Source organism: Xylocopa sonorina, chromosome 7 (genome assembly GCF_050948175.1).
Source record: "Xylocopa sonorina isolate GNS202 chromosome 7, iyXylSono1_principal, whole genome shotgun sequence".
Lineage (NCBI taxonomy): Eukaryota > Metazoa > Arthropoda > Insecta > Hymenoptera > Apidae > Xylocopa > Xylocopa sonorina.
The window spans coordinates 3,785,139-3,808,230 of NC_135199.1; the positions used below are offsets into that span (position 1 = coordinate 3,785,139).

General features: G+C 48.9%; 2 protein-coding genes across 2 annotated transcripts in view; both read left to right on the plus strand.

Annotated features, from left to right (window-relative positions):
• The window catches only part of LOC143425405 (uncharacterized), a 32,017-nt gene extending 24,829 nt beyond the window's left edge, over positions 1-7,188 (plus strand). Inside the window, exons 2-4 of the mRNA XM_076898149.1 lie at positions 3,773-3,959; positions 5,753-6,072; positions 6,761-7,188. Of these exons, the coding sequence (XP_076754264.1) occupies positions 3,773-3,959; positions 5,753-6,072; positions 6,761-7,188 (935 nt within the window). The remainder of the gene's footprint in view (positions 1-3,772; positions 3,960-5,752; positions 6,073-6,760) is intronic.
• Positions 1-23,092, plus strand: part of Cwo (transcription factor cwo) — a 377,930-nt gene that overhangs the window by 459 nt on the left and 354,379 nt on the right. The gene's annotated exons all lie outside the window — the stretch shown is intronic.

Below are 23,092 nucleotides of genomic sequence, written 5' to 3' on the forward strand. Positions count from 1 at the left end.
TCGAAGATATGTTTTTTTTAACAGAACAAACAATTACGTATAAAAAGAATTAAATTTTTGTACATTTATTACAAGGACACAAAATTCGAGCACTCAATTCGAACAATCCCACTGGGTCAATTAAAGTGATTAAGATTTGAACTATTTTCAGGAACTCCACTTTCGTTAACGAGCTTAATTGTTCGAGTGAACTTAATGACCTCAATTGAAACAACTTAAAGACTTTAAAAATCACGGAAGAAGATAATTATAAACTTCGAATGGAGTCTCGAAGCTTGATGTCTCCGCGTACAACGAAACAGCCATCGATTCTAAAGCGGATCGTTGTAAAATCTCCGGTAAATCTTGGTTAATCGAAGAAACGACCGTTTCTACCCACCGCGGCTCGAGTCCATCGCTATCCACGATCGAGCTCGGTGTGTGGGTGCGCACGCGATGCAAGCTCGTGGCCTGGTGTAGAGAGGAAAGGCTGAGGAGAAGTCGGGGGTGGAAGGAGCAGGACTCGTTAAGCAGTTTGCGGTTCGCCCCGGCCATTTTTTTCGAGGCGCGCCTTCAATGTAAACATATTCCGCGAACAGATCGGCATCTTCCTCCGTTTCGCCTGCTTTCTCTGTTTCCTGTCCCGTTCCTACGCCCCGGTGCGTCTCTGTTTTACGCCGGTGGAGCTATTCTATTTGTACCTCCCGTCCTCGTCCCACCAGCATTTCCGCTCGTCCGCGAGGGCTGGAACGCGTTCCGTTTCGCGCGTCTTCGTTTTTTGCGAATCAGCCTTGCGGGTCCACCCACGAAGATCGATCTGCCGATTGGCCGGACGGTGATCTTTTGATGATGGAGCCGGATGCAAGTCCGATTCCCCTCCCGATGCGTTACGGCAGAGGCAACCCATCCACGGGTACAGGTTCGCTAGCTCGTAATGCCACTTGGACGCATCCTTAAATTATTCTTAACGAGCAGGACGTATCGTTTAACATCGAATAATTTCCGGTATTTCGAAATATCTTTCGAAACATCGATCTGGTCGCGTTCTACGTTTTTCTCGCTCAGCGATTCTTTTACATCACCACTCGCTTCTGGTGCGACGCCGCTTTGAACAGCGTCCACTAAACGAAATCTCGAGCTTCGATCGTCTTCTGTTCGTTTCACCGGCGATCGAGCAGAATCCCCGTTCGAACGGGAAACCAAGTAGCCCGGGCTCTCTCGAGCGTCCCGACAGAGGTCTGCATCGACGGAACGGTCATCTTGCATTATCATCCTGCGGGGCCCCGTCCTTGGCCCAAGGAAACGACCGGATCTACCGCGTAACACGATATCCAACCTGGAATCCGTAAGTCGCGCCCGCCTCACGCTCGGTTAGCGTGACGAATCGTTAATCAGCCGCGTTTCAATTTTAATCGACGTCACAGAGCGGTCTGCCCCGGCGCTCGCGGGACCGCGTTTCGCGTTTCTGCTTCGGGAAAGAAACGTGAAATCGGGCCGGCCGACGGCTGGTAACTCGATCCGCGCGCGAACACCTACGAAATCGAATTATAATGGCCGACGCGCGGTGAATTTTAATCGGCTGTTAATCTCCCGCCGAGCCAGCGCGAAACCGTTACATTTCTCGATCGTCGACCGTGTTCCTTTCGCTTTTCGCAATACATTGTCTCACCGCGAATGGCACCGCCCCTGTATGAGACTGCCCCGGGATGTTTGGCGATCGTTCGCGGCCGGATCGTGGAAAATATCGTTACGTTACGCAATGATTGTTGGTACGCGAGCAGGAGAAAAGAATTCGATTGTGATCGAACACGCGGCTCGAACGAGGAAAATGAGACTGGATGCCTTTTCCTCTGGGAACAGCGTGCTTCGTACGATTTTCACTTCTTCTCGTTTTAACGAGTTCAACGAGGCTTCGAGATCTTTCACGTAGAAAATCTGAATTCACTTCCGCTTTCGGAGCTCCCTGTCTAGAGCGTCCCTACGTTCGCTGGTGCAGGGAGGTTTGCAGGTATCTGGGGATGTTTCGACCCATTTTTGAAATTTCGATGCTTCGAAAAGAATACCGCAAGTATCATTTTGCGAATTTTTATTTTAAATTTTTGTGCTTTGTCTACAGCTCGCTTTTAAACTAGCTTTCAACGTAGCACCGAGTGCGAGTCTTGTCGAAATTATCTCGCGTTGGCAAAGAATCCCAGTGAAATTCCTGCGAGTTCAAATACGATTCTAGCGCACCGAAGATCGGCAAACGAGCAAATAAACTAATCCCACCGGCGATAATCGCGTTCACGAAGCCGTGCGCGCGGTAATTAAAAGCTGAACGCGCCCGTTCTGATATCGTCCGCTACCGAACAACGAAATTCCCTCCGGGAGCCATTAACATAGCTCGCGGCGCTCCCGTTAATCACCAATTTTATCGCCATTAACGTTCCTCCGCCGATTAACTCGAGCCGGGGCTCGCGCGCGAGCGCGAAACATCGTTACGAATTAATGGCCGTTTCGCCGGAACGTAACCGGTGGTCCGTCGTGGAACACGAGCGAGAACAGAAACCGTCCAGGCCGAACGAGGATGGGTTCCTTGAAAATCGGAGCCAGTCAGTCAGTCAGTCAGTCGGCCGGACAGATCCCCGCGGCAAGTAGCTGACACTGGCTTAGCCGAGAACTAATCTATCCCACGCGTTGGCCAGCAGCCAGGAAGAGGAGAAATAACATTCGAAATAGCCTGCTAAACAACGCTTTTAATGCGTTGCCACGGTCTCGAGGGCCGGTCCCCCCACGAGTGACCGGCACCTCGCCCGACCGAAATCGGGACCACCTGCTGGCCAGGAATTACCTGAAACCGATGTAGCGTTTGATACGACGCCCGCCGCGATGCGATTCCGAACGATCCGTGTCCCTCGCGTTGATGGATCGCGAGAAACGGGATGTTTGGACCGGTTAAGTGGACAGCGGACGAGTTATATCCGAAGACGCCACCGTGACGAGCGCGATGGAGTTCGGTTCGGGGTACCGGATCGGGAGAGCGTTAAAAGAGGCGTCAGGGAAGCTTGGTTCGCTGGTTACCAATTGTACGGTAGAAAGAAAAGAGAGAGCGAGATCTTCGCTTTCCACTTTCTTCTGTTTTTCGTTTTCATTGAAAATAATTTTGTCGGAGGGATTAAAGCAGCGTCATGAATGTTCGAGAAAAATAGCGTCGTGAATTCCGTTCCGACGATACCACGGATCTCGTTAACGATCCCGGCATTCTCTCCGGGCAAAAGCCCCGAGTCGTTGCAGAAACAATCTCGCACGATCGCCGATCCGGTTGGCCTCACGTTTCGCAACTTAGTAGGACAATTTAATCGAACCGTATGCAATTACCCGTAGGTTCTCCCGGCGGATCGGCCCCACGCCGCTTAAGTTTCCAAACGATGCTGGCATGCCGCCGCAACAGGCCGCTCGTTGATCCGCAACGTATGATCTACCTGGATCCCGCGAGGAGACCGGCGACCCGGCGATCTCGTTGCCCGATCACCGTCCAACGTCCCATTACGACTCGATTGCAACAATCGGAAGCGTGCCGACGATCCTCGACGGAGCGCTGCAACCGCGTTCAGCGTCTCAAGATCACGGTTCAAGGTCGCCCGTCGAGTTCAACCGAGCTGCTCCTCTGGCGGGGATAAAAAGAACTGCGAAGAAAGAGGACGAAGAGGAAAAATAAGGAGCGAAGAAAGGGAGAGTGAGAGTGAGAGAGGGGTGGGTAAGAGAAAGAGGAGAACGACGGCGGATGATCGATGGTGAGAATCGGTTGGACCAGTCACTGTGGCTTCGTACAGGAGAAGACATCAGCTCGCGGAGGAGGTGCCAGGACTGTACATTCGGCGCCTCACGCTCGAGGACCCCAGGAGCGCGCGGGAACCCTCGAGTTCAAGGTCGCAGTCCCCGGCACGCCATATCTGTCATCCTACCACCGGTTACGTGCCCTCCTCCACGAGATCCTCGAGGTATTCTCTCTTATAGCGACGCAAGCGCGCGTACACTCTCACTTATCCGCGGTGAACTTCGGAATTCCCCCGGTGCACCGAGGGGCGACGATCGATGCAGGTCACTGGGGACGATAGTTGCTCGGATACGGATGCTTCCCGCGGGTTGGCCAACTTGAGCTGCGAGCGCGGATGCGAGTCGACTCGGTTAGCCCACGGATGTCGAGAAACGAAGAATCCGTTAAATTGTCGTAGATCACGAGACGCGATAGATCATTCTCTGTCAAGAAAACCGATCGACTGCTTTGGACGTAGTTAGACTTTTTCAACAAAATCTGACCAATCACGAGGATCTTCGTAAAGAGAATTCCCTCGTATCTCGTCAATCCGTCGTTCCAGATCGAGAAGCATCAAACTACACTCACCGTCCCTGTAATCGCGAAACGGTGATTCCGAGAAATCGGACGAATCCTCGGGGACAAGATTTCCTACGCGATTAACCAAAAGTTCGACCTAGTCAACGGCCTCGGATAGGTGGATGTTGGCGGGCGGCTGTTAACGTGACGTAAAGGAACCCGTAATTAAACGCACTAAAATTTAACCGTCGGGACAGAAGGAACGATCGTTGCTGTGCGACTTAATAAAGCCTGGAAGGCGATCGTGCCCGCGCAGCACGGGCATTATAACGTTATTAAAGCAGCTATCGCATCGGGAGCGCTATCTGAACGTGATTATCGTCGACGTTCTCCATCTCGATCCGTCTCGTCACCGAGTCCTCGCGTGTCTCATTGTTCCGAACGCTTGCACTTCGGGACATTCGTCTTCCTCTCCGTTCCAGCGGAACGATTTCACGTCAGACACGAGCGTGGTATTATATTTCGTGGCTGACCCCGCTGGCTGTCCGAGATCCGAGCAAGGTTACCGAGTTTATTGCGAGTTTAGAACGTGCTCTCGTTTCTCGTCAATCTACCACCAGAGGATCTGGCCTGTTCGCGAGAGGAATTCCTTCTTCCTCGTCGTTTTCTCCTGCCTTTTCGACGCTGTCGCGACCTCTTCATCGACCCCTTCCAATCGCGTTGCTGCGCGCCACTTTGTGGTTCACAAAATCCGCTTTGCTGGCGACGTTATTGTTCTTCGATTCGTATTGAAGTTTCTTGCGTTTGTGAGCGCGTTTGATTACAACATTGGAAAAAGCATATTGCGTTAGATGTACGATAGAGTTCGACGTTTATCAATGAACAGTATTTGAACTCGAAAAAAAGACTTAATTCTCGCGTCAAACTGTATTTTCTTGAAGCACGGCAAATTATTGTGAAAGGCAGATCGTTACGAGGTGAATTTGAACGGTGTCGGTAACTTCGTCGGTTCTTTCCATCCACGTTTCCAAGAAATGCTATTGCCTCACCTTTTCACGCGCTTTTGTTTCCTTTATCGCTTTTCCTTGTCGCAGCTTTGTCACTGAAGTCCCATCTAAAAATCACGAACGCGTTCGAAAAGATTCTGGAAAGCAATCGTTATCTACAGTTGCTCAAAAATTAAACAACAACATAGATAAATTAATTCTTTATACTTACATAGAACGATGGTTCATTAAAAAATATTCCGTCATATTAATTACGTACAAAACCTACCAAACCCCAAGTATTACGCGCGTTTAATGGATTAATTCGAATTAGACGAACACCAGGCGCGAACCAAGCTCCATCATCGATCAAGCCCCAAAACGAAATTCAATTTTCCATCCCGGAAACCTGTCTAATCCACTCGCCCCTTGGTCCACGATTTAATCACGATCGAAAACGAAACAGTTATAGGTCGTGGCTGCAGAGGATCCGGAAGGAGAGGCCACCGTTCCTGACGATCGTTTCGCTGGAGCTACCAGACTCTCCGATCCCTCTGATCGAATCACAGGCGAGCGCACGGTCCAGACCCGTCGAGCCCAAGGACGACGTTTCCGCCGGGATCGCGGAGAGGTCCGCGTTGACGGACGGCGAAAGAGAGACGGGGCCGGATCGCGTAGGAAGGAAGAGATCGTCGAGGAAGTCTCGTGGCGGACGCAAAAGAGGCGAGGGGTTCCTGGAATGTACGAAAGGAGCTCCAACCCTCGAGGAATGTACGAAGAACATTGTCGAAGGTCAATTCAAAGTCCGCCGTTCCAGGCGAACGTTTGCCCATTGGCATTCCTGGTATTCGCGAGCGCGTAAGAGAATCTGTTTTATGCGCGGACCTCGTTTCCGAGGCTCGCCCCATCGCCGATCCGCTTGCTTCCTCGCGGCCTTTCGAAATTTCGGACATGCGTTTCCGATGGTCGATTCGTTTTTAGAAGTTTCGAATCGTTGCCATCGAAAACCAGCAGGGAGTATTACTTGGCTTGGAATCGTAATTCTATAAGTACGCATACGATCGATTAGAAGTTGGAAATTAATCGTTTGAGTGTTAGACACCGCGATCTCCTGTTACTCGATGGGAAGAGCCAAATTGACTGACACTACGCATTCTCTACTGATGAGTAAAAAAACAGCGACATCGCGCTGCTTAGCACTCTGAGACGTAAAAATCGAGAAGCGCCTCGCGCTCTATTTTTAATTTTTGAAATTCATTTCAACTTGTCCTGCGTTACACCGACGCTGAGAAGGTTGCGGTTTCAAGGTGCACTGACGTTACACCTGACAATTCTCCACCTCACATTGGACACTTTAACATCTCTTTGATTAAAACTGAAAACAACGCAATCTAATCGTCACTGCGCAAAAATTGTATCTTCCCGTCGCACTAAAGACACTCTGAACCGTTCGAACGAATAAATAAACGAATTCTTTCAGGAGTGAGACGCGTCCGACTATCGAACCTGGCTGTTCAAGGCGTCACCGACTGCATCTGTGCCGAGATGTCCGGAAACGTTCGCGTCGACATCGGCGGGGACGCGGAGACCGGCTGCGAGTCGCGATCCTCCAGCCCGGATGTGACTCACACCATACGGATCGCGATGAGGCAGCACGATCGCGCGTCTCTCGGGACCGACGATGACGAAGAAACGGAAGCGAACGGAAGACCGAGGCCGGATACGAGCCGAAGAAACGTACCGACCGCGCGAAAGCAGCTCGCGAAGGAGGACGAAGCTGGCGACGATGTGAACGACGCCTTAGAATTTACATTGAATTGCAGCAGCGTGCGACTGACGTGCCGTGACACGAGCCTCAGGAACGGGACACCCGGTGAAAAGCAACAGCGGCTGGAAACGCGGAATTAATCCGCGTGGGTTTTGCGAAACGGTCGGATCCGCGCCCGGACAATGGGTGGCCGTTAATTGTTCTTTCTGATTGGACGGAAAGAATGTTTCTACTTTTACGCGGAATGTATAATTAAGCGAAGTTGAAAAATGTCCATTCTCAAGTTACCAGCAGGTTTGGTCCGCGGGATAATACACCGTCGATTACGTGGAATTGCGTAATTCTTCGCGAACCGTGTTCTTAGGAGGCGCGATTTAAACGTCGCGAGGGAAAGTTCGACGAAAATAAGAGATTATAGGCAATCGGAATCGGTAATAAGATCGAACCGTTGAGTCGCGACGAAATGCGTGCACCGTCGATTGACGTCCGTCGAAGAGTTACTACTACAGTTACTACGAATTCCATCTGCATCTGGGAACGCGAATTCCATCGGCAGCGTCGTTTTTACCGAATCGTCGTCCTCGTGTTGGTTCCATTTCAAGGCTCCCCGATCGAAACGTCGAATTACGACGGCAGCGTGGCGAGCGAGCTGAAAGGAATTCAGCCGCGGTGGATCGATCCCTCATCGCGGGAACATCCGAATTAAAGGAATTCCGCAGCGATCGCGGCGAACCCATTAGGCCCCGGCTGACTGTTCCGTTCTGTCGGTGAAAAAAGGCTTGTGATCGCGGCGGAGGAAAGCCTAGCCCGGGTCCGGAACCATGAATCTCCCGCGCGGCAATAAATCGCGAATCGTTCCCTCGATTTCCACGAAACGCGCACCGACGTGGCACGCATACAGGCCCGCGTCCGCGCCCAGTTAGCCTATTAATTAGCTCGCCTAATAAATCGCGACTGGGCCCGAATACGAGACAGAGAGAACGTGTTAACCGTGCTCCTTTTATACGGGATGAAGAAGAAGATACCGAAAGAGACGAAAGAGAGGAGGCTAAGGAGGTGGTGGAACAGGAGAAAGACGAAGAAGAAGAAGAAGAAGAAGAAGAAGAAGAAGAAGCATCGTACGAGTTTCGTCTCGCGGTGGACCAGCACAAGAGATGAGAATCGTGAGTCTAGGCTGGCCCCTTGGAAGGCCAAGCCAGCCCAAACCGGGTGAGAGAAGTTGGCCGGCTTCTCTCCTCGTCTCTCCTCTTCTCTTCTCTCCCGTGTCCTCTCTAGCCTCCCATCTCTCCCCTTTACGCGCCTCGTCGCTGTTCCTCCTCGCATTTTTATTTTGTCTGTGCTGTGTGCGCTGCTCCTTCGTAGGGCGAAAATGGTTCATGGCCGTTCCTAACCGCCGATTTCGCCGCGGATCCTGCCAGGAGGATCGACCTCTCTTCTCCTCGCGTTAGTCCCTTCTTCTCGCTATTTCGTTTACTCTTCCGTCGGCGGTTCGTTTTCCTAGCTTTCCTCGCGCGGTGCTCCTTATCGCTTGTGCTCTGAGAATTATCAGAAAGTTGGGCCGTAGGATAATTTTCGTTTGTTATTTTGCTACGCATATGCCTATGCATCGTGGTACTTTAATGAAATTATATATCAGTTATAAAATAAAGCCTACCATCTATCGAGTACTCGTAACAATTTTCTATTATTCCTCTCCTTATTTAAAATTCCGACTTCCAGAATTTGCTTCTCGAGCATGTGCTCTTCACGCGAAGAGATTCGTTTCGCGATACGAAGAATAGATTCGGCGGTGTTCAGAGAACATGCCAGAGAACGGAGACAATGTTCGAAGACGAGCGATCAAGTTAAGTAGGTATTTTAGCAAGTACTTTAGTCCGTCCGTGACTACGGCCGGGTAAAAAAGTAATGACAGCGGCACGATGAAGTAACCGGACTCAGCGATCAAAGGAAGGAACGAATGTCATTTTAAAGGTAAAACAATGACGCGAGGAACGTTCGTTTACGGCACCGCAATTACGCGAATACAATGATTAAGCGGGTCCTACTTCAACAAATCGCCTGGCGAAGAAACCGTGTATAATGAGTACAAAAATGTTCATTATTCGCCTCTGTGGTTCAATGAACATTAAACCTCGATTAAGATATTATTCGAGGACCGTGGAACTCGTCATACTTTCGAGCCCCGTAATTATTCTCAGATTAAAAAACTCATTTTTATTTTACGTTGGAACTTTTTGTCGAATAAAGTACCCTTCTGAGAATATAATGTTTAAATCAGAATTATTCATAACTATTCCTTTAAAACCTCATCGTTTTATATAAAGCGTGACGAGAGAAGCAGTACAGTTCTTATTATATTTATTGCTGTCACATCGCTACTTTGCCATTTACCTTTTCAATCCCCATTTCGATTGAGTATCCAATACGATTACGTGACATAAAAATACTCGTAAATTCCAAATTTGAGAAAGTAACACAAAGTACTATCACTGGCCATAACAACTCACCCTAAAAGCGTCGAATGCCCTCTACTGGCCACCCTTACGAACCACCCCAATTTCCCCTCTTCGTTCTCCTGTCTGCCAACGTCGCTCGAGATAATTATTCCCTTTCTTGCCAGGATTCCATCCTTATTCCTCCGATCGACGTTTCTTCGTCGCCCAGCACCCTCAGCCTCATCCTTGAAATCGATTAGCGTGTTTACTCGATCGAGACGCGAGCGAATAGCGCGCGAACAGCCAAGCAAGTCCGATCGCGCAGTTGGAAAACAAAGAGGGCTTTGTTGCACTGCTAGCTGATGAGACCGCGACGCCTTCGGCCGCCATTTTTTTTTTCTTCTCTCCGCGTTTTTCTCGTCCCGCCATTTCTCTCTTTCCCGCGCGCGCCGCGGCGGATACAACCGAAAGAGCGGGACGGGACGCGCAGCGAATGCACGGGCAGCTCGGAGATAGAAAATTGGTATGTTGATTGCCACGTTGAAAATGAGGAGAAAAAGGAAGCAGTTCCGCTCGTTGTGTGTTCCGCGCTTCAGCGGGCTGACGCGCCCGATTCCTTCGATTCCTCGGAAATTATCGGACGCCTCCGTTCAATCGAATCATCCCCCCGCGGGATGGGCAACGCCGCTCGAAGCACGTGGCTGCTCGTAAAAGTTGACGAGACTTGTTGTTTGTTTAGCGATCATAAGCGGAACGGGCAGAGACTGAGGACGTGAGACTGGAATTTGGTAATGATGGACGGTGAATTTCTCGAGTGTGAACGGTTGGAAAATTTCTAGTGAACTTTGTCGATACGATTCTTTAATAGTTCTTTTTAGTAATTACTTGAAGAGAAGGAGTTCAGATTTTGTGACGAGCTAAAAAAAAAAGGAGTTGCGCAGTGTGACCTGTGAAGAAACGGAAGACTAACAAGGGACACCGTTATGTAAGATAACGTGTCAATTAAAGAAACTGAAACGATGAGATGCAATCCAAACGCTGACACTTTTATCAATACGATTTCCTTCCCGTCGTCTCGCTTTCTTGGATCCGACGAGGCTCCCTCCGTATCATGGGTCACGAACGTTTCCGAGAAATCCGGCAACTTCGCAAACATGGAAAGAGTACTCCGTTTATCGCGTTCAACCGTAATACTGGAGCCATTTATTGAGATCTGAGTAATTAGTTTTATAAGTAGCCAACCAATACAAGTTCCAGCAAATCTATTGGAAATAATTTTAAAGTGCCGTTTTATTCGTGTTAACAATTTAAAACGAACCGTATCGAGGTATTCTCTAGTTTCAAAGGGTACGTCATCATCGTCAGGTCCCAAGTTAAATTCCAATCGCGAGTGAAATATGAACAACGAATTCGGTCGAAGAATTAACACGAATTAATCCAAGATCATCCATCTCTGCGCGAGGAACTCGAGCAACATCCCGGCGAGATCTCCCCTAAGTAAAAGGAAGAAATCGTCAGCCTTTACCCGTCTCGTTATTAGAAACTAACGACGTTTCCTCGATCGGTTTTAATTCGACCGCAACGATCGCGATTTCCTCGATCGAATAAAGTATCTCCGTAGATTCCGTCCGTGGCTCGTGTCTCGTCTCGCTCGGGCCTCTCGCTCTTTCTCCCTCCGTTTGATTCGAGATCCACGTCTCGTATCGAACTCTTTCCCTTTACGGGCCATTAGAATTGCTCGAAGGTCCAATAAAACTCGACGAGATTACGCTCGCGGTACCCGCGTAGACGATCGAGAAGAGGCGAGTTCCGCGGCAGGCGTTCATTACCTCGATACGAAATTAAAGATCCGTTTCGAGCGTGTCGCGTTAACCGGTTCCAGGGCGGATTTCGCCTGACTGAAGCGCTCCACGCGACGACGCGGCCCGAAATTAAGATATCGGGCATATTCCGTCCCTTAAGTGGCGGCTCTCGCCCGAACGAGCATCCGATTAGCCCCGACAGACCGATTAATTCCACCGATTCGTTGGATCGCCCGTTTTCGACTGTCCCCCGTCGATGTGAACAACCTTCTGCTCGGCAACCTCGACGATCACTGTGGCAACACCCGCGACTCGTTTCCCTCGTGCCTCGCATGCAATCGAGGCGACGCGTATTGTACAATCGGAACGAGAGTGCGTGAAGCTGATTACGAGGGCAGACCGTTCGAATCGAACGCTTAAATATCGAACGGTTTCGCTCGCGTGGAGGCCTGAGAGAAACGCGCGATATTCTCGATCATCCTTTTGCTCGTTGTGCTCGATTTTAAAAAATATTCCAGAGAGCTCGTTACTACCCGGCCGGTGTAATTCCGCGCGATACCAGTACCCATCATCATTAAACGATTATTCATCGCGCGATACTTCAAACACCGGTCCGCTAATTCCGTTTAACGTCTCCTCGTTCATCATCGAGCAAAGCAGAAAGAGCTCTGCCAGGGGTTACCGGCGCGTTTCGCGTAATCGCGTACAAAATGGACGTCCGCGCGCGTTCTGTTTGGCAACGTTTAATTATCGCCTCGATACAATGGCCGGCCCGGTAACAGGCCGTCCATCGCCGCTGCCAGCCAAAAAAACGACCGTCTATCATTAAAAACGAACTGCCCGTCCTGGGTGAGAATAAAAATACAAAGTATCCCAGGGAGAAAAAAGAAAACCGCCAGGAAAAACGAGGAACAAGAGGAACTAGTAGGAGAGGAGGGCGGAATAAGAGGAAAAGAAGAGAAGGAGCGACGCGGAGCCGCGATACCTTAAAATGATCATCGCTTTAAAGGATCAGAAGACTTGCAGGAGCGGGGGTAGAGGTGGTAGGGGATAGAATAGAGGAGATAAAAGAAGTAGTAGGTATATCCTTGATGAGCGATCGTTATCACGATGAAAATGCAGTCTCGGATCGATCCACTGCAGTCGATTCCTCCCTGGCTTCTTTTATTACACTGCCAATTTCGTGGCGCCTTCTCGCTCCCTCTCCCTTCACCGCGTCAATCGCCATCTCTTTCTCACCTACTCCTATCTATCCCTCTATCGCCTCGTCCCTGCCTGCTTCGCGTCTGTTTCTCGTCGCCCAGAGTCCGCTCGTTTCGTTCTCTACCCCCGTGCCTCCCGTTCGCCGTCCACGTCCTCGCGCTTCTCCTACGCTTCATTTTTCTTCGACGCACGAAATCTCGCTGGTCCCCCCCACACTTCTCTTCCTCGACCAGATACGCGTCCATCCCGTTCGCCTCTCTCTAATCTCGCGGCCGCTTTCCGGCGTTTATCTCGCCTGTGACGTCACGCGACGCCGCGCGTGCACATGTTCCCCAAAGCGTCGTCGTCCGACGATGAACCGTTCGATTATGCACGGCCGCGGAGGAATCGTGAATTTCACAGGGGTCCCCTTTGTCACACCCTCCGCTTCGTTTACGACGCCCGTGATTACCCCTTTTTTACGGGCGACCTTGATGCCCCGCTAGCGTGATGCACACTTACGTGGAACGGATGCGTTTGATGGAAAAGCGACTCGAGCGAAAGACAGCTGACCAATTTATGAGAAGGTTTCTTGGGATGAAAGAACAATCGCTACTTCTCGTCGATTTTCAGCTGGTCGGTAAAAATGTTTGAATTTTCTTGCAAGTAAAACAGACAGACTTGCACACGGGTTAACTATTCGTAATTCACGAGGCTTCCGCGAACTACATCCCCGACAATTTGTTCGTCTTCAACCGCTTCCTTTCGCAGTGTAATTTATTTCAACCCGATCCGTCTACTCGAAAGAATTTCTGTAACTCAGACACCGTTTTTATACGGTATATATATTCTTTTAAGGTCGAGAAAAGAAGGCGGGGGATTTCAATTTCCCTGTCACCGAGCCCCGTTCCATCAATCTCGAGAACCGTGGCACCCAAGTGGAAAACGAACTCGATGATTTCTCGGTAAGAAGGTGCTTCTTCGAGATACCAACTCTTTTTGCGCAACTAGACTCAACCACGCGAAGCAAAAAAAAAGCCCGGCTTTTAACACATTCCATTCCTGACTACGCACATTTTTTATACAACATATACATCACAATAAGAGAATTTCAATTGCGAAACATTCGCAATATTACGAATCCGTCGAATTAATATTTCATCTAGAAAATTATCCTTGTAACCGTCCAACGATCCAATGGTAAGTACACAGCGAAATATAACGAACGACGAAATAAAAATATCAGCCAGCTTTCGTAACTAGTCCCGCCACAGCAGAAAAGAAAGAAACAGTCTCATCCGTCTTATTCGAGGGAATCGAGAAGATCAACGTCCCGGCGAATATCCAAGATTCGTCCGCTTGTTCGAGCCGAGTCGAAATAAGACAGTCGAATATTAAATCCCGCGAGCAATTTCCATTCGTCCCGATGATTTCCCAGCCGAGATCGGGTTAATGAGAACGTAATCTTAGTTGTGCGTGGCCCCGATCGTTCCGCGCGTCCAATACCCTTGCCATCTTGCATCCCCGTGTCCTTCTTACCCGTTCCATCCGCTCCTCCCTCTGCGCGGTATCCGGTCCTTCCTTCCGCCAATTACTCCCGTCCCGACGTCGTTCGCCGCGCGGAATTGTTGTCGGTTCTCGGTGACGGATCCAACGACAGGACTTTTCCCGGCTAGCTGACTGGCTTCCACGATCCTGGCATTTTTCACGAAGCCGGTGTAGCAACGATGAAAAAATTACTTTCATTTTAACGAGCTTCGACGAGTCTCCTCGGATTCGAGGGGAGGAGGTATAACGATCTTCGCGACTAAGCTCCGAGCGTAACGATTGCTCGACGCGAAGGAGGCTGAATTCTTTCAGTTCGAATCGTATACGATAAGAATAGATATAATTAATATGCCGTGTATAAGATAATTTGACATGGAGGTTTTCGAGAAGCGATAGCGCTTCGAAAGGTTACGTAATTTTTAGTGGAAGATGTTCCGAGAATTGTTGTATTAAATTAAACGGTTGGAAGATATTATCTCAGTGCTTCGAATATATTTGTAGATACGACGTTAGTTTCGTATCAGACGCCGAAGGAATCTCGTACAATTTCAGTCGGAACTTTGGATTTGATATCGAGGTCTCTATACAGATATGACTTGTGTCCTATACAATAATTTATCGGATGAAAGAAATTGCTTTCGAAGAGAGTATAATTTAAAAGACGAAAGTTGACTTTAGCTCGTGAAATGAGTTTTCTGTTTAAGGAAGTGTGCACGTCGCGGAGGATCGATCCAACGAATCTAGTTAAAAAAAAAGAACTGTCGAATCTGGAAAATGTGGTGGAATAGATGTTGGAGGAGAAAGGCGGCCGAATCGTAGCATCTCGAGGCCGCTGGAAATTGATTCGGCCGTCCAGATCGATTCTGCGTAGCATGATTAAAGCCAGCAGTCGCGCGACGTCTTTAATTAAAACGAACTAATCGACTTTCGCGCGGGCGAGGGCGCGCAAGCCGGTAGCAGCGACGACGTCTCGACGCCACCGTCGAATTTTATTATTGTCACCAATTGACATACAATTCGAAAGACGTTGCCGATTATTAAACGGTGCATCAGAGTCGCACAATGGCCCACCGACGACCGCACAGGAAGGCTTCTATCACCGCTGATTTAGCTTCATTACGATTTTTATTAATAATTTCGCTAATTGCCCGGTTTGCCGAATTAATTGGACGTACGTCTGGGAACCACGCCACGCGCGTTTCCTTCTCTCGAATCGCGGGCATGCGATCGTTAAGCTCCCAATGAGAAATAACCCTCGTCCGTCGATCGTTCTGCTCGACGTCGAAAATTTTCCACTTAGGCTTCGTTTTGTTTCAATTTCAGAATAATCGAACGGTGACTCTCGATATTTAAGCAGGCTGGCGTTGCGTAAGCACGACCAAGTTCTTGTTGCTTGTAAAACGAGAGTCATCGTTTCTAAGAAACTCTGTTACGAATATTATCTACGAGATGTAGACGTTAGTTGGTCCAGCTGGCAGCTGTATAATTTAATCTTAAACGTAAGACGTTCTAAACGTTCTCGAGAAATCGTGCTCGCGCGCTCTTTCTTACAGACGAATATCTTAGAGACGAATATCGTTGCGTATTTTAGCAACGAATACTCGCGCGTTTTAAAGGAAGAGCATCTTCTCGTTTTATGTTCGCTTAAAAAGAGTCCTATTTGAAACATTTCCTCGAACACGATCGATAATTTTACTCCTAACTGGAATGCTTGCAGAACTACGCGCGCGTATATAATTCTTCGGGATTAATTAAGCACAAGTGAACCGTTTGAAAGCGACAGGAATGGCATAAAGTACTACTTACGATCAGACAAACTGATATAATACTGCTTTCAAGAAAAACCATTGACAAATCGATCTATCGTTGGCTAGTCGGTTTAGGGGACACTCGCGATCATGCAGCTGCAACGAAATCGATGGAATGCCGTTCTCCAGGTTGCACCAGAACTCGGCTGGTAACCCGGCCCGATCAACGCACCGATAAACCACTTCGCTACGGTGGCTAAAATAAACCTTTATAATTCTTACTTTTTTTTTTAATTCGCGCTGAATTAATCACCGCAGACCGGGCGAATATTTCACCGCGATGCGAGATGTTCCATTATAATAGAACGACGAGCGATCGAGGCGATGGCCCCCGCGAGAATATTCCAAATTAATTGATTTGATAAACGAGTCGCGCACGCTGATATACTGTTATTCGTTAAAACGGCTGAAACCAGAAAGTTGCGGGAAATTTATGTACGGAAATAAGAAGGTAAATGGTCTCGAAGACAAACACCTGCTGACTGTATAATAGTAACGATTTTTTCAGATCTCCTGTCTCGCGGGGATTACGAGCGAGCTTTTGTCATTGCAAAAAAGTAGTCGAACGAAACGCCAAATAAATCACCGAGATCCTTTAATAATTCATTTTCGAGTCTGAACGAGAAAGGAATCGGACAACTGCGCTGGCTCGGTGGAATTTTATGAGTTCGTTTATTGATATTTAAAGAGACCGTGCGAATTTATTAACTGATTCTATAAAAACTTTCGCAATTCCTTTTTGTTCTTCCTTGGACATAATACTAAATGAGGAAAACCACGACTATCTATTATTGGTTCGAATTCCTCGCGTGTCAAAGAAAAAAGAACGATGCCCACATGTGTCTTCATATCGATTTACGTAATCAAATACGCGCCATGACATTCACGATTTTGATCGCGCAAGCGGTTTAACCAACAATGAAACTACCCCTATCGTCGGAACTCATTTTCTCCGTAGAAATACCCTCACCCTCGCGAGCCGTAAGTTACGATTCGATTATGAGAACGGAACGAGCCGAGCAAAGCGCACGAACTTCGATTTAACATCTGATTACGATCCCCGGGGCCGAAGTCACCCCGCGAGAAAGGGGTGCGCAGGGGTCGCGGGAACGCGGTCTAATCGCGGCGGAGGTAGGAACGATCGAAGAAAGACGTCTCCCGCTCGAGGGGGTGCCGATGGGAGCGTAATTCGATTTGCGAATTGCCCGTCGGACGACGTGCCCGTAGCCACGGCCACGGTTGATGCCTCAACAAGTTGTATACATGTAATCTGACCCAGATCCAGGGGTCTAAGTGAGGTCTAACACGAGGGACAGAGAGAGGGAGGAAGGTGGAAGAAGACGCGGCGGAGGTGGAGGCAGAGAAGGAGGAGAAGAAGGAAGGAGATCCGGAGGGTTCTTCGGAAGCAGACAAACAAAATATAACAGCGCGAGTTACAAGGAAGGATCCCGAGGAGATGAAGGGTCTCCGACTCTGCCCGTCTCGGTCTATCTCTCTCGTCGTCTCTCTTTCTCACTCTCTCCTCTCTCTCGTTCTTGGTTCTCTCAGCGATCTCCTTCAAGAAGGAGAGGAAGGGGGAGGGTGTACCCTCTTGAAGCATGAATGGATTACGAAGAGCCGTGTTCATTCATTCGCTCCTTAGCGGCCTAGAAACCCACAAAAAGTGTATCTCTTCCAGCAACCACCACCAGTGGCGCAGACTATGATCGCGGGCAGCCCATCGGACGGTCTTTTTGCTCGCCAGTGACTTCGCCCTGTTTACGGGACGCTCACCCCGCCCGGGTATAGTAATTGGGATGCTGTTTAAATCGTTACGCGGGAAACGACGGATGCTTTCTTTTAGAGGGGCCAACCGGCATTGTTGCGCTCTGCCGTTTGACGGACCGACGACCGCCTCGGATTGTCGTTTTCGTGGTTTGTCCACGGATCGGGAACCCGTTCGTTCACTTTCAGCAGACAGGAAATTAGTGGCGTTCCTGCCATTTCTTGGTTCAAGCCAGAGCCGCGTTTCTGCTTCTTGCCCTCGTTCCACTCTCTTAGCGATTTCTTAAGCATTCTGATTTTTGGTTAAGCGTCTTTGGAACACGATGCTTTCGATTTTGTCAATCGCATATGCGAAACGACGATCCTTTGAATTTCGTTGACAAGGCTCGATTTTCGTCGGAGGTTGAAATCGTGAGAATATTAAATGCTTTATCGGTGAACTCGTGCGAATAGACTTTCGCAGATCGCACGCGTTGAAGATATTCGCGTATTGTCGAAAGACAAAGAGACATCTTGACATATCGAGTGAGCGAGATTGAATTTTCGTTTCACGGGACGCTGGAAAGAATACGCCTCGAGATCGAGGTCAACCCAGAGGAAATCATTCTTGAACCGTTAAATCATTTCCGGTTGGCGCCGATTTCTCAAGATTCGACGGGAAGGCTGAACCATCGTTCTATGCGATACGAACACGAGATCCGGTCCACGTAAAATTTCTAGCGTCGTTGCACATCACATTCGGATCAAGTGCTGTACAAATTACGCTTTTCAAATGTCAACGGTCGATTTTATTTCGACGCAGACTAATTTGAATATCGCCACGTTTAAGTGACAAGAAATAAAGTAGTAAACATCGATCGTCGAACAAGTACCAAACTTTAACGAGCTATCGTTAAGCAGAAAGGGAAGCCGAAGCCACGAGTTTGGCCGACCTTTCTCAAACTTAGGGACCCATTGAGGAAGGAGGGCAAAGGTCTTTTAATGGAGACGGGAACCGAGGAAGACGGGATGAGGAGGTGGAAGGAAGAGGCAAGATTTTGCGGTGGGTCGTTTGCTTTTTGCCCGTCTGAGATGTCGCAGGCGAATGTGCGAAGAAGCCATCTCTTCTCGCGCCGTTTTGCGGCTAATTGAAAGCGACAGTGACCCACTTATACCACCTATGCCACAGATTCTCTTTCTTCCAACAGCAGCGGACGTGCCGCTCGTAAAAAGACGTCTAACGGCTATTACTCGTGCTCCTTGTCGACGACAATTTTTCTCTCAATATATTTTAAAAACCAATCAGCCACGCACCCGCTTACACTGGCGCGTGAACCTTGCAACTTCGATTGTATCTGCAATATATCTAAAAATTCAAACTTTATCGTGTTCGATAAAAAAATGAATTGGAATTTATTGTAGTTACAGGATATTATCTAATTGAAAATTATTTACGGCGTTCTACCGCTGAAAAATATATTTGAAATCCAGCAATGCAGGGATTAGACAAAGCACGAGAAAGGGGCTCGTAAACAGGAAGCGTAGTTTCAGATGAAACCTCAAGTGAAACAACTGTGAGTGGTACTACCCACTGAAACATCTAGACCTCGGTCAGCGTAGCCGCAAATGGAGTCGATTTCTCCGAAACCGCAGTAAGAACGACTACCATTGACACTACACCCACTCTAACACCTCAATTATTGCCGCTTCGCATTGAACGAAGGTATTACAACTAGATTAGCCGATTGAATGTGACGCTGATCCAATGCCATCGTCGCATTGGCTTCATTTACGATTATTACTTCACATACAAAACGCGTAATTGCCAATTTACATTTAAATTATCGGGACTTCGCTCCTCGACAATAATTACGAGACTTCTATCAAATTTCTAAATATCTCGAAAGCATTTACCGTGCTTTCTATACCCGCTAACACTTTGAAAGGCTCGATATTTGCTGCACGCGAAATCATTTTACCCTTATCAACCCTCGGCTGGAGAACGCTCGGTTTCCAGTTCCGCGGAATAAAAATCGGCAGCTCTGGTTCGCGATGGTGCAAGGGTGGAAGCCTCGTGATCCAATGGACGATGTATCAGCGCATACACGTCCCGGGTAGTAATTACTATTGGCCGGATAGGAAGAGCCCCGGTACAGGCCAGGATCTTCTGACTTATTATTTCTTAGTGATTTTCTGAATTGCGCCGGCCACGAACGCGAGCAATGTCTTCGTGACGTAAACGAGATAATGGAGCCTGGCTCGGATACCCACGATGTAGACATAATGACGACGCCGGCTATGGGATTATAGTTCGACCAGCAACTCTCAACCGTGTTCGAGTCGGTCGTCCGAACCTTTTAATCGAGAGGTTCCTAGATCGATGGCGCTTTCTACGTCATGTAGTTACGAGTTACGTAAAAATTGATGAGATACAGAGCCCCGTATACATAAATTGAATACTCCAAATTTAAAGATTTCTATAGATGACATTGGATCTGTACGATCTCCTATTGATTGATCCCCAATATTGGCAGTAATATCGTATAATTAGTGAAAAATTGTGTGCACCAACGACGATAAAAATGATGCGTTGTCACCAGTTCAATCGACTCGATCGGTGGATCTGCGTTCTTCTACGACGAGTCAACTCGTCATCCTCGGTTAACGGGTTAAAGTGCGGCGTTCGCGATGAAGCCACGGTGTCCCATCGGGGCAATTTCGCGCGTTTGCCGGAGATACACGAATTCAGATACGCGCCGCCGGCAATTAGTCCGTCTAGCGAGATTGCGACTGCGATCAAATTGAATCGAGACCTCGGCAATTACGGCAAATATAATAAGCGCGCTCGCGGCCGCTATGGTCGAGCGTAATTACAACCAGGCGAACGGACCACTCCGTTCTTTTGTTATCTCAATTTTCAGTTACGGCCGTTCCTTCGATTCCGCTCAGACGTCCAATAAACGTTTCCGCCAAGCTTTGTTCGCCCTCGCGAAGTTACCGTACAGGCGAGAGCAAATATTTTTCTTCTAATCGAATCCGTGACTCTGTAATCACCATGGTTGCGCTCGACCGAAAAGTCTCCGCGAACGAAACTTTACGATCTTCTGACTCGTCGATATCGCTACGGCTTATCCTCGCCCAATCGATCCCGCGTAACGAAAATCTTAATTCCGTTCGACTGCCATTTCCCTCTCACCACTCTAATAAACGAGGGTCCAAAAACTGGTGAACACAACTCCCTCGGGGGACGCGTATCTCTAAAGATCGCCAAGTCCACAAAGGTTCACGATTCCATCGATAAGGTGTCGTCGTTCAGGGCGGACACAAGAGCGTGGAAGGCGAAGGGGTGGCTACGAAAGACACACCAACTCGGGGAAAAAGATAAGTACCTGTCGGGCATAGCTTTCCTCTTTGGTCCGCCATTAGAGCAATTTGAACGTCTCTTCGGAGCCGCGGCGGCAAAAAAAGCCGATGAGTCGTTGCGCTAGACTGAAGAATGATCGGAGAGGCGCCGAACCGCTTTCCCCTCTTCCCCCCCTGACTTTCAATCTTTCGCTTCATCGACCTTTTCTCTCTCACCCGAGATTCTCTCCTCGTCCTGCAGCCTGGTATCCTTACTCATCTCACACCTGAGATACGTCCCTCGCCTCCTCCTCTCTCTCTCGCTCCCTCCACCAAAAGACGAGTTTTCTTCGCTCTTCTTCTCTCCTCGGCTACGTCTCTGTCCCTCGTCGGGCCAACTCGCGGTCGTCCAGGACTCGTTAGATTCACCCGGGGATTATGTTTCGTGCTATTATAGCTCTCTCCGGCGAAGGAACACCCGCGCTTCTTCTCTCCGTCCTCCTTCGACGCTCCCATTCGCCTCGCCTCTTCTTCTTCTTCTTCACGGCTGTGCATTCCCCTCCTTAGGCTCCAACGGGCGCGCAAGACGTCGTCGTCGTCGTCGTTTCTTCTGCCCACGAGGAGGCCCAGCGGCGCTGATTGATAAAATAGTTGGCTCGTCGGTGCTGAGTGCCGAATAATTGGTTTGTCAGTCAAAGGTGATCGCGTGAAAGGATAATGCTTGTCAACGGGACTGCCCCGCGACACGTTTAGTGCGCCGCTTTTTCGTTCCATATACCCGCTGTAAGGTGATGCCTCCGCGATAGTCACCGCGTTTGGCCACCATTTTCTCAACCTCTTTAGACGCATCTTAAAAATCTGCTATTAACAGATCGTCCAGCTCCCGCTACGGTGGTTCGAAACGACCGATTTGGTTTTGATAAACGAAACAAAAAAAAAAAAAACAAAAAAGAAAAAGGCGGGCCAGAGGAGTAAAAATGGAATCGCGTCCACGAACAAATTGACTCGAATTCCAGGGAGCGTATCATCATCACTCAGACGGGTTCGAGCGGCATGACGGTTTCTCACGGAATCATCTTTAACATTCCCAAAGCGGTGACACGGAGAGGGGCAGCGGGGTACGGAACGGCGTATCTCGGCGATTTTGAACAGTACAAACATCAATTTCGGTCCCGGGGGCGTGCAACGCGGGACGCAAAAAGAAAATCCTGAAACGGACGTAGATCTCTACGTGGGATCAGGTATATCCTGGAACAGGCCAGCAGCTATCCGTCTCGGTCCCGCTGCAGAATGTTAGAAGATATATTATACTCGAAGAGGGTGGTAACACTTGTTTGATTCAATTCCAGGAACACGCTCCGAGGCGCCCGTTCAATTTTTCTTCCGCCAAGGGAACTCCCGCCTCTTATACGTGCACGTCGTATACACCGCGCTTACATACCATCGCGCGCTAGTGTGTACATAACCGAGGTGCACGCCACCGTTCGTGGCTCACGACACGGATTCGGAGTCATTACAGAAATGTGATAAGAATATGATGTCTGACGTATAAATCTACCGGCAATTGATCGACTCTGATTGCAGAGAATAACCATTATTCTTGGAAGCTACTACAGGGGCGAGTTAGCACTAATGATAGAAGGAACCCTTCGTCCAAAGTACTATTGCCAATACATCTGTTCGCTCGCTGGAACACTTCTACGTGGTCATTTTTTAAATTAAGATTCAATCGTTAGGAGAGACTGAAACGAAATTCTTGGAATAACAGAAACTCCTAATAAGTTCTGTCCTCTTCTCCGACTCGGTCGAATATTACTCGAACTTTACGTTAATTTAATCCTTGTTAAACCACCCCCTCGAAGGAAGCCCCGCTGAACACTCGCTCGAAATTTCCAAAACACTCGGACAAAGTGTTCCCGGCCGGAGTTCCGCGTTATTGCTCTCGAGCCGATTGGAGCTCGAATTACCAGGGTCAATAGACGGTCGATGCAACCTGTTGCGATAAACTTGCCCCGGCGCCCGAGTCGAACGGAGACGCCGGTTGAACGAGGTTGGCCAGGAGGAATAAAGTCGTCGCGAGGCAAGACCGAGGGGACGCGGCTTCTCCGTATGATGTCGCGGTGACACGACCACTGTCACCGCCGTGACACCGGAGGAAGATGTCGCGGGTATGAAAAAAAGAGG